This window comes from Callorhinus ursinus, unplaced genomic scaffold (assembly GCF_003265705.2).
Source record: "Callorhinus ursinus isolate GAN/ISIS: 27379988/994484 unplaced genomic scaffold, GSC_fseal_2.0 scaffold79, whole genome shotgun sequence".
Classification (NCBI taxonomy): Eukaryota; Metazoa; Chordata; class Mammalia; order Carnivora; family Otariidae; genus Callorhinus; species Callorhinus ursinus.
In genome coordinates, this window is record NW_027397141.1 from 1124482 (window position 1) to 1136971 (window position 12490).

The 12490-nt window shown below is 45.3% G+C and overlaps 1 protein-coding gene across 4 annotated transcripts in view; it reads left to right on the forward strand.

Annotated features, from left to right (window-relative positions):
- MYO16 (myosin XVI) overlaps positions 1-12490 on the forward strand; it is a 593786-nt gene that overhangs the window by 508842 nt on the left and 72454 nt on the right. For all 4 annotated transcript variants that reach the window (XM_073887420.1, XM_073887418.1, XM_073887419.1 and 1 more), the window contains exons 29-31: positions 909-1005; positions 5535-5781; positions 7676-7947. In XM_073887420.1, coding sequence (XP_073743521.1) covers positions 909-1005; positions 5535-5781; positions 7676-7947 — 616 coding nt within the window. The remainder of the gene's footprint in view (positions 1-908; positions 1006-5534; positions 5782-7675; positions 7948-12490) is intronic.

Below are 12490 nucleotides of genomic sequence, written 5' to 3' on the forward strand. Positions count from 1 at the left end.
CTCAGAGCCTCCGAGAATTTACATCGCGAAGGGCATTCCTCGCACCTACCCCAGTTCTATGAATTCTTAGAAAATATGCACAACACACAAGAAAAACTACTTTAAAAATGCATGGATGTGGTTTATTGTCTGTGGCTTTAAGACTCTCCTTTGGCAGTTGTCTTCCTCAGGAGCAGTGCGTCTGCACCAGCTCGCATACCACTGTAGCTTTTGTAGAAGCTGCTTTGGTAACACGCTTTTTAAAAAATGCTGCAGAGAAATGGTCATTGCATTTCTGTTTACACCATCATCTAGACGACTGTTGCTCATAGATGACTTTGTTAAGACTTTTTACTTTGGGGCCGCAGCTCTATATAACTGTGGTTGTATAAACATTCAGTTTATAATAACATACAGTGTAGTGGGAAAAAAATAATGGAAATGAAACAATTTTGTGTGTCAGCTTGATGGGGTTTGTTGGTGTTTTTGTTTTACTGTTTTCCTTTTCATAGACTCAACCTCCCTGCTTTGAGTTGAGGAAAGAAAAGAATCACAAAGGGAGGGGAGGGGTCTAGCTCTGCCGTGTGAGTGCTCCTCGATGGGGAGGGTCTTACTTTCTGGTGGAGTCGAGGCCTGCGTTTCTCCTTGGCCCCGCACGGTGTAGCCACTACAACTCTCGTGTGTGGGCATTTCCAAACATTAATGACAACGTGTGCACACAGCAAACACACTTGTTAGAAGGAAAACCTTTGGGATTGTGAGTAAACGTAATAGTATTTAAAAAAATTAAGGAAAATGTACTGGAATTAATTTTGTTAGCTTTGTTTCTTCTAATCCTCTTCTGGAAAAATCTCTTGCCCGACTGTTTTCCCATCATCATTTTTGGCATCTTCGTGCTGTTTAGTGTCTCCCTGCTGTTTGTGTTTTAGATGGGAGTCCGAAAAGTGTTTCTAAAATACTGGCACGCCGACCAGCTCAATGATTTGTGCCTGCAGCGGCAGAGAAAAATTATAACCTGCCAAAAAGGTAACAATTACACACTCACCTTTCCGAACCCCTTTGAGTTGTGAAATACAAAATCATTTAGTGCACCCCTGAGTCGAAACGTCAGTGGGACCTACTCTCCAGTGGACAAGGGCACGACGTGTGGACAGTGTCCGGGAGCTGAGCCAGCCCCGTGGTTCCGTTTGCTCCTTACCTGACTCTAAATCAGCATATGCTCGTTCTGCTCCTACCGGATCTGGTAGTCATTCCACCTGAAATTTTACATCAAATTTTCACCTCACGCACAGTTTGGAAGAGGGAATATTCGTATCTTAGAATTTACGCAGCCACCACCTCGCAAATATTCACGCTTGCTGATCTGTTCAGAAAGCACAGGGCAGGACGATGTACCTTTGAAGCCTAGGTGGGAACCCCCGCCCACCACCACCACCACCGCCGCCACGTGGCACCGAGGTGCAGCGAGGAGCCAGAAATAGGCCATTTCGGTCAGCATCAGTGGGACGCTGGGATTTTATGTAATCCTACATGTGCCTTGGGAAAATCCTTGACTCTCACCTTTCCTTTATGAAGTGACAATAATATTGGAGTATTATCTCTGATAGCAGACAGCTATTTTAGCATTGGGAGAGATTTCGTGTAGAACTTTTTCCCTATAAAAACCCAAGTGACCATTGAAAATGGGTACATTTAAAAAAATTGTAACTATGCCTCCCATAAAATATATATATATATATACACTTAATAACATTAATCTTTAATTTGCTTAGTGATTTGATTATATTATATATCATAAATACGATATTTAAAGGAAGTTAAAAGAAGGAGATATTACAAAGGCTAGTTTTGGGGGAACCTGTTGTAATGAGCTTAGCTCTCCGATATCTCCGGAAATGTTAAATACAAGCGCAGCTCGTGGAATGCAGAAATCAGTTTTATTCCGTTCAAGCCTCTGTCCGTGGAGCCCCTGCGTAAAATATCCAAGGGGGTCCCATTGTCTTCTGATGATAAAAAGCCCTGCTACATGCTGGTCCCTCAAACTGTCTCCATCAGAATTTTATAGGTCCAGTCCAAGAAATGCTCAGAATTCAGAATTACCTTCCAAGTTAAACCATCCCTCTTGGCCACCGCAGACCCCGCGGGTGGGGCCTGGGCATGGCTCTCACCCTGTCCACACAGGTGTGTGCAGACCCCTAGGACTGGCGACAGAGAGGGAAGAAGAGGGGCCGGGGCAGCCCTTCTGTCTGACTGGCACCTGTGTAGTCTGGCATTGGGCTTCTCTGACAGGGCTGCAGGTGTTCAAAGGCTCTTGGCTACGCGGGAGCACATCAGCAGGGTCCTTGGCACTGGCGCACCTGAGAGGTGGCCTGACCTCTCCTTGGGACAGTACTTGTAATAGCCTCTGGGACCCCCCACAGGCAAGCTGGCCTTGGTGCTCTCAAATAAGCCCCTTTCAGTGATTCCAAGCAGGTGTCTAGTGCCCGAGAAACACAGTGTGGGAGCCTGGCATGTTCCACCATGTCCTCCAGACTCCACAGTCACATGGCTGGTTCTCCGCGTGGGCTCCTGAAGCCACTTTAACCAGCCTGGAGGTCAGCAGTGGCGTGGGGAGGCTCGGGTGCTGGAGGCAGTCCACCCCAACTCTAGGCACCTTTTGTTCCTCTCTGGGTTATGACAGTCTGGTCTCCTTAACTTCATCCTTCATCCACGTAGCGAGAGGCTGGGGTCCCAGGTCAGTTTGCACCACTGCCTTTTCAATTCTTCTCCGTGGGCTCAGCCCCACCAACTGCTGTGCCCTGTGAGCACCTGCAGCATCAGCATCACCTGGGAGCCAGTTAGAAATGCAGAGTCTCGGGCCCCCACCACCTCCAGATTCAGTATCTGCACTTGCAGCCTCAGCTGGACCTGGGAGGGGGGACCCTATTGCCAAGACCAGTGCCCTCACCCTTGAGCTATGGGAGCCAATGGAGAATCCCATTTACCATCATGGTATCCACACATAGAATGGGATCTCAAATTCCCTTGGAAATTTTCCTTCAATACAATGAAAAGAACGTGTACCCCTTCTTCATTCAGGGATGCTCACTAGAAACGTCTCCTGTATTTAATGACAAAGATTAAGCTGACCCTACTGACCTGAAAGGGAAGAAACAAGCAGAGCTCTAGGTATTCCTTCATGTTTAAAGATAAAAATTGAGACAGGTCTCAAAAAAATGGCATCACAATAAAAACCATAATTTCAGATTGCATAAATGAAATAACGGATATAAAAGTTCTTTAAAATTACAGGCTCTTAAATGCAAAGCATTAATTATTGATTTTTATTTTTACATCTCTTGAACAGTCCCTTCAGTACTTTTTGCCTGTGTGAAATTCACTCAACATGTATATAATCTGGAGTTATTTCCCCATTTTTCAAGGGTTCTCATTTTTCTTTCGTACATGTTGTGGGTCGGGGGGAGAAAGCTGTAACTTTAAGCATTTTAACAGTCAGTGACTCCTAATGGAATTTTCTGCCTGACCCTACATGTTCATTTTGTCCTGGATGAAAACTGTCTAAAATCTCAATGCTGGAAATGTCAGGAAAGCCAACTTTTAACTTGTCTGAAAGAGAACAAGTATCGGTTATTGATTATGGGAAATTTATTTTTACTAGTTGCCTCTTATTAAGGAAAGCCAGTTTTAGCAGCCGGTATATCATTTTTAAGGGAGGTTTAAAGGCTGCCAGGATGAAGTGTGAGAAGACGGAGTCCCCAGACGCGGGACAGCAGGCCCCGGTGAATGGACATGCGGTGAATAGCGCTGCTCTGATGGGGTCACAAGAAGTCTCCCATGGCCACAGTAATCTTTCCTTTATTCCAAAAGTCAGTGTCTCAATTTTTTTTTTTTAATGTAATAGGAACAAGCGAGCAGGCAGACCAATTTGAGCTTTCTGTTTCTGTCTCAGTTGCCCACCGCCTGGTTAACACTTCTGCCTCTTATGCTGTACTTTATATTCCTGGAAGTCTGATTGTACCTTTCACTCTTCAGTTTTTTTTCCCCTTTAGATTAGTTCAGCATGACTGTTTTATAGTGAACTTAATACAACTGCATTCCAAAGTAACTAAACATTTAGTATTGCCATTCGGAAAAAAAAAAAAAAGCCTTAAGCATTTTAGATGTCTGCATATTATTTGCCTCTGGAGCCATAATTGTGGAAAGTTGTGTTCAGCTTTCCACCTTCTAATCAAGTAAAGGCATCAAAATGAATATCCTAGATAAGCCGCACATTTTTTCTTCTATAGCCCAGGGAGTATTTTAAAGCACTTAATGCTTTACAGACCTTCCCCCCCACGCACACACTATAAACAAAAACAAAGTGTCTTTGCTACACACATTGGTTTTTCCCTGAAATTATAGATCTTCTTAGAATTCCAGCAATTCCTTCTAACCTTAGAAGCTTGGAATTGGAAGGGGCAGCGTCCTAGGGTCAAAAGGCCCACCTGGGAATTTACACCTGTTCACAGTATCCACAAGGGGCTATTTACCCTCTCGGACATGCTGACTCCCTCTCTCAGGAGCCGGCCTGATCCGTTTACACCCCGTGCTCATTGTTAGAAAGTCCTTCTTCACGTTGATCGCAAATATGCTTCCCTGTGACTTCTCCATTGGTGACCTGCTCTCTGCAGAGCTAAGGTGGCATCTGGGTGGCCTGGGGTAAGGGAATCGGTTTGGCTGCATAAGCATGGAAATTTGAAACCTGGCTCTACCATTCATTGGTTGTGTTTACCTGAAGGAATTTTCTTAGCTTTACTAAGCTTCTCTTTCTCCAGGTGCAAAATGGAGATAATGGTTTATGAATTATCATTGAGTGTTGGCATGAAGGGATAGAGTGCCTGACACATGGAAATGCCTTTAAATGGTGGGCATTATTATTTCTGTTTTCAAGTCTTACCATTTGTTACTGACATATTAGCGATTTCAAAGCATGTTCACTCATGTAGTTCTCCCAATTCTTACACATTTTTCTAGCTAGCGCCACTTCTCTGGAGAGCAGGAAGGATGTCCTAAATTCACACACAATCTCTTTCCAGAGTCTTAAATGCACTGTTCGTTTTTTTAGGAGTTAAATCATAGTCTTATTAACAAGATGTGCATGTTTTTGAAGACAACTTCCACAAGCCTCAGCCATTTCTGTTCTACTTGGATATAATGAGAGAGGAGCAGTGCATCCTAAAATGGTCCAGTTGGAGCTACACTGCAGAATTCTCTGGGATTGAGACCTGGTTCCTCCCTACTGATTTTCATCCAGTCCGTCTCGTCCAGCTGTGTTACAAAAAGAAGTGTGGATGTCTCATTTCTTAGGTTACGGATTTTGCCTCTTCGGTGTTACCATTGCTGAATTTAGATACCTTTTCGGATACGAGATTGGAAGGTTTTGTAAATTCTTATTCTGAGTTAAATGCGTCTTACGTTATGGCTGCTGAGACATCAGTGTGTTGTGACCTGTTTGTGTGTCTGGGGTTTCGCTTCCGCTCCTCTCACTGACCCATGATTGTGTTCTTTTATGAAAGTTGTAAGAGGATTTCTAGCACGCCAGCACTTGATTCAGAAAAGGAGCATCAGACAGCAAGAGGTCACATCCATCAACAGCTTCCTGCAGATTACAGAGGACATGGGGCTGAAGACCTACGATGCCCTGGTCATTCAGAACGCTTCGGACATTGCCCGTGAAAATGACCGGCTGCGGAACGAAATGAATGCTACTTACCATAAGGAGAAGGTGGAGGCCAGACACAAGCCAGAGGAGGGAACCAAAAGGTAACGGCAGATAGTATGCAACTTTAATTACCTTTGTCATTGATCCAGTGGAGTCAGGAAAGTCCCGATAGCACTTAATGCAGGGTTCACTCAAATCTGACGGTGGCTACGGGAACGAGCGTGGATGTGCGCATGGCTTGCTACTTGAAACCTCCGAGCAATCTAAAAGGGTCCCTTCTTGTGCTTTCTTTTCACGCAATACATGCTCTGTGTTAGTTTCTCCATATGAAACGTTATTGCTTCCCCTACGTGCTGCATCGCTTACCGTCTCAAGGCCAGAGTTTTAAGGCAGCTCATGTTTCTGTCTTAGCAAAAACATACACCTGGGTTCTTGACATCTTTATACAAGTATTATGTATATGAGGGTGACTCATAGAAACTTCTGGGAGTCTGACCCAAACAATGGAGAAGCCACTCTGAAAACAGAGAAGTGGTGAAATCGATGTTTTGTACGTATACTATTTCCCTTAGTAATTTCTCACTGTTTCTTCGCCAATAGGGAAAGTTTTGGGGAAACGCATTTCTTTTTAAAGTTCGCTTTGAATGCTGAGCTTGGGATAGAAATGCGGAGGCGACCTGGTGCTTCTCCATGTTATCAGTCTTGCCTCTCTGTGAGGCATGGGGACACCCCTGGTCCTCAGCACCCCACCCGGGAGGGCAGGGACCTGGGTGCTCACTCGACGTCAGGCAGGTGTTTGTTTTTCCATAGGAACTTGGCGTTAGCTGGTCGTTTCTGACTGAAAATGACTCCCCTTTGCCTCAACTGCCGGTGTCCAATGATTTTTTATTAAAGATGAAATGGTGATGTGTCTCTCGCTAATTAGCTTCAACTATCTCTCCGTGATTAAATACTGAAGAAATTCCCTTTGTACGAAAAACTGTAATTAAACATTACAGGGAAAACAAATTATTCACTGAGCGCCCTGCTTTCATCTCTGGCTAGTTCATTTTCTACATGGGTGTCTGGCTCTGCCTCGTGGTAGATCCCAGCCCGGCTGGGGCTCCACCACACAAAGATATAATTACACAAACAAATGCTCGGAGACTCCTTGTGAAATGAACGCATTGGCATCTCACTAGTACATGATTACATTGACATGTGAAGCCAGAAGGGATTTTTTTTTTAACCAGATAACTATTAATTTTATCTGACTTCCAGAATAGTATTTATTATTTTCGCTGCTGGAACTAAACAGCCACCCCAATTTCCCAATTTGATTATGTATTCGTTTGCCTGATATAAAATTAAGTGAAGAAGTCTTTTTCTATGTATTTGTTGAATACCAGCAGTTTGCTTGGCATTGCACAACCAGATGGGGTAAGAGAACAAAAATAATAATTCTGCACATCATTAAATATTGCTCGTGGGGTTTAAATTGCAAGGAGAAAAGAGGAGAGAGAGAGAGGTGTAAATCTTTGATAGTTTTAAGTCAAGTACATACTCTTTGGCAATGGGAGATGGTGATGAACTCCCAGCATTTGATGCATGAGTAACTCTGTATTAAGATGGATTTCCCAGAAATTATCATTCAGATTGAAATTCTGGTTTCTTGATTTGCTTAATAATCAGAGTGTGAAAAATTCATTCAGTGAATGCCTGATAGAAAATGTGGCACTCCTTAAGCAGTGCTGCGTTTGTGTGAGATTCTTAAAAAGTCACCATGATGAATCTCCATCGTGCTCATTTATCAGAGAGCAGGGGCCGGAAGGACGGGCAGCGCTCTCTGGATGCGCCCGTTTCCAGAGCGCTACACACACATCCTCCAGCCGCGGCGGGGAAGGCTCTTTACCAAAAAGCCGTGATTATGTCTGCTTGAGCGGGTTCATTGTGACCGTCTGAATAATGCATCTGGGCCCCTCTGGTGGGGTGCTGTTTGTGTTTTGTTCCCCCAAGAGTCGAAGACAAGTGTGGACCCAGGCATTTCCACTACAGCTCCGTCCCGGTCCCCATGGCGGTGGATGGCCTGATCCAGTCTCTGGCTGGCCCATCCACCCGGTCTCCTTCTCTGCACTCGGTGTCCAGCCTGGATGACAGCAGTGGCCTCCCCTCACCACGGAAACAGCCTCCGCCCAAGCCAAAGAGGGACCCCACCACGCGGCTGAGCGCATCCTATGAGGCCGTGAGCGCCTGCCTGTGGGCAGTGGCCAGGGAGTCTGCCAGTGAAGGTCAGCAGAGGGAAGGGGGGGGCGCCTGGTCTGGGCCCCGATGCTCTGCCTCCCCGTGTCTGAATGACCCCAGCAGTATCGTTGCCCTAATCTATTTTTAATAGAAATAGGTCCAGTTGTTGGCTTACCAGCAGCTCTTTCACCATTAAATATAAATCCTATGTGTTCAGTTCTCTGAGGGTGTTAGGGAAAAGCACGTTGTATGACATTTCCTTACCCCGCCCGTCCCCACGTCCGCATCATCAGTGCAGGCGAGGGCCTCTGACCAGAGCACATCAGAGTGTCCGTCCTTGGCCAGGGAAGTGTTCACTGGTCAAAGCCTAAAAAAATTCATCGGGCATCCCTATTGTCACCGTCTGATTAAAAACCAAGCCTGCTTTATCATGGGGAAAGTGCAATATTCAGGCAGAGGAGACTCACACCACAACAAAAGCCATTCAGCAGAACTTTGGGGTCTAGCTGAGGGAAGTTTCTGCATTGGCGGCCTAGAAATATTTAGGCAGAAAAGGGGGAAAACAGAGTCTTCTCTCCATGACATCTCTCATCGACTAGTACATGTGACCATTATCACTGAACTATTCATTTTTCAAAGAGTGAACAATAGAGGCAGGACGCCTTGGCAGAGCAGGTACCGATTCCGGGGTTATGTATCACCTACCCACAGGTAGGCCCCATCGTGGGCCCTAGGGGATATATCATAAATAAAACAAATGGGATCATCTTTCCTTGTGGGGTCTCCGTTCTCGTGTGGGAAAACAGGTGCTCAACACAGTACACAAGTCAACACATGAAGTATTTTAGCAGATCATGGCTGCAGAGAAACGTACACAGGGTGAGAGGTGGTAGTGCAGGGCAGGGGGTGAAACTCTACATGGAATGGCGTGTAGGTTCCACTAGAAAGTTCTACCCGAACATGGGACAGATCACAATTCCTTCCATAAGCAAATGAGCCAGGAATACAAAAGCACGGCAAAGCCACACGCTCATCTGTGGGAGAAGATGTGTGATACCACGGGGGTTGGTGGAAAGCCCATGGCTCAGGGGCCCTGAGCAATGAGAAGGCCCCAGCTACCTGCAAAGATGCTTCTTATTGGTCACCAAAAAAAAGAATGGATTTTTAAGAGAATATTTATTTAAAAAAAAAAAAAGGCCATTACTATTGTAATGTTTGAGTTACGTCTTGATAATACGGAGATGTAGGAAATGTAGGAGAAATTCCTGAGTTTGGGGAGAGGGGTGCAAGTGTGTTCCTGGCGTCATGGCAGCAAAAACAGCCGCGAAAGCTGAAAATGGGGTTAGGGAAATCTCGGGAGGACAGGCTTCGGTGGCCATAGATGTGAGCGTAGACCCAGTGTTAGAGCAGGGTCTGCGGAGATGGGGACCTCCTCCGATGCACCACACCGACCACAAGAGGCTGTAGAACAGATCATAAACACGCTCCCGGGGCAAGGGGATACATCCCATTTCCAGCCCTACTTTGGGACCTCTGCCCAGGATTTATGGTATAGAGCTCAAAAAAGTGTGCTGAAGGAAGCTCCCTTTGGCTTATTGGAAGAAGAAGAATGGCATCCAACAGGCTAACCCTGATGAGATGCGGAGCATGTGGAATAGACCCAGGATAGCATCAGAAGCTGGAAAAACAGGAAACAAGATTGAACATTGCAGCCTATGGAAGGTGGTTCCCTGTCCTGATTTGAATGCTGCACACGGGCTCTATAGATTTGAGGAAGTCGGCCCCAGAATAGTCCGTAGCACCTAAAAACTCCTGTGTGTGCCCGTTCCAAAACCATCTGCCCTGGACTTGAGATTCTGGAGTCGTCAGGTGGTGCCAACTAGTCACGTCATCGGGAAGGGAGAGAAAGTATTGGGGATGATGTCAAAACACGTCCATTAAGAAAAAGTGACTGGAGAGCCATAGGAGAGAAAATATATATATATAAGCAGATGACAAGGAATTGCCACTCCTGTGAGGAGTCACCAGGCTCTTCAGTCTCGCTGTTTAAAATACATGATGTGATACCATTAGAGTTCCGAGACTTACAGGAAAACTTAAGTTCTCGGAACCTAATTTCAGCAGGCATGCAGCCGAGGTGCTTGTCGGGGTCTCCCCCACTGATCGCACCCCATGAACTCAGATTTTGGAGGCCAGCCCTGAAGGTGGTGCTTTGATTGCTGTCTACATAACGTGTCCTTTCTTACAAGATTCCTCACATGGACTCTGCGCCCACCACCACATCTCCTGCCGCTGGAGATGAATTCCTCCATCGAAGCTGCTGATCCGATCAAGCAGGTGTGCCCACTGCTCTTGCAGCACATATAGCATCAGGAGTTGGGGGCCAGTGGGGGTCTGGTCACCAGGATTTCCAATCCATAACTGCAAGGTGGCGACACCCTCCTGAGATAAACCCACTCTGCACAGGGGCTCTGGCCCCGTTTATGCTTTTGTGACAGGAGCTGAGGTGTCCAGGACGGAAGCCACTAGCCATGTCTGGCTATTGACATTGAACTTCAAATTAAGTGAAATTTAGAACTCAGTTCCTCAGTCATTAGTGACACTGCAGGGGTGTGGAATCTCCAAACATCGCAGAAAATTCTGTCAGACAGCATTGATTCTACACACTTGTACCCCGAGGGCAATGCTGAGTTTTTTGCACCCCATAGTATGTCACAAAACTGTCCTCCTTCTGCAGAAGATAGGAGGAAGCTCGGATTGCTATTTAAAATGCTCTGTCAGCCTTGGTTTCCTAAGAACAAGGACCACAAACAACCCAGTCGGTTTCTAACCTGAGCCATTCCTTATAGCTTCTTAAAAAATCAAGTTCAGATTTTCTTCTTTTATGTGGAAAGCTGCTGATGCATCTCCGAAGGTTATGTAGTGAAGGGAGGTTTGATTAGAGAAGGAGAGCCAAGAATCTTAGAGAAATCAATGATTAGGTCACATTAAGCCTTGTGCCCATCCCTTTCCCATAGATTTTCATCCAGCAAACTCGGCCATAATAAAGACGGGCAGTGGAGAGAGCTCATTTTTTTCACCGCCTTCGTGCTTGAAAAGCATGAAGCAATTTTATGAGCCAGTAAATGTTGACACTTGTGTGCAAACTATTAGCAAGCTAGGGCCAACTCTTTGAGAATAGAGTCGACCCTTGAGCAACACAGGCTGGAACCGTGTGGGTCCACTTATACATGGATTGTTTCTCAATACAGTACAATACTGTAAACATAGTTTCTCTTTCCTTTGGTTTTCTGAATAACGTTTTCTTTTCTCTAGCTTACTTTATTGTAAAGATACAGTATATAATACCTACGCAAAACACATGTTCATGGACTGTTGGTGTTATCAGTAAGGCTTCTGCAACAGCAGGCTATTGGTAGTAGAGTTGGGGGAGCATCAAAAGTTACGGGCAGATTTTCAACTGCAAGAGGGGTGGGCACCCCTAACCTTTGCATTGTTCAAGGGTCACCTGTGCTATTTTCCAAAAGTCTGGGGTTGGTCTTTGCCAACAGTGACTAGGGGCAGGAAGAACAGGGCTTCTCCTTCTCCTTGCTAGGAGGTTCCCCGGCTCCTAGCTTGTGCACCCCTCTGGAGACTTGATTCTCTAAGCCCATGGTGCAGACTTGCTCCCAGACATGGGGTAACTGGATGGGGAGATTGTGAGAGACAGATTTTGTTCTAGCAGCCCTTGCCTCCCCCCTTTACTCTCCTGTCATGTAATCCCCACACCCACCACCCCTTCAGACTCCAGCAGCCCATTCCTTAGAAATAATACCTTGTGGAATCCATAATTTTTAAAAATAAATTGCTGTATAACTCCATTCTCAATAAGACCATTTATATACATAGATACAAGAATAGTTCCTCTCTGTGGCTTAATTTGGAAATAACATTCCGTTTCTTTTCTTTCTTCATGGTCTGGTTTTTATCTTTAGAATAGCCCTTGGCACATAGTAGGCACTCAATAAATACTTATTGAACAAATGCATGTTCTATAAATATATTTCTTTGTACTTCTTCCATTAAAGTAGAATTTGATTCTTATCAGTAAATCAAAATGAGCGCAATTTGGCCAGGTTCAAAATGTACTCTTGAGATTTGCTGGATTTGGCCTGTCAGTGTATTTCTCATAGAAGCCCTTGATTATATTTTTCTATTAGCTGAAATTTGACAGAAATTAGGTATTCCATGAACACCATCCTGAGAATATGTTACTGGATATAGAAGAATAGTGCTGTTCTGTAGATGTTTCACAACTCACGACACGTGACTCCATTCAACACATAGTAATTAAGTGTACTCCATGAGGCTGGCTCCTCCCAGAGGGCCACGGAGACCAGTGGGGGAGATAAATGGGCAAACAAATTATAAGATAAGCAGAGTAACAGCAAAGAGAGCAGATGGTGTGGAACACAGGGCAGGGGGGCTGACCCTTGTTGGAACCTGAGGAGGGGTCAAGAAGAACATCTCAGTGACGTTACTCATGTGGGTGGGGTGAAGTCCAGTGGGTAAAGATAGGGTAACAGCAAATGTTATGGACTCCTCCCACCA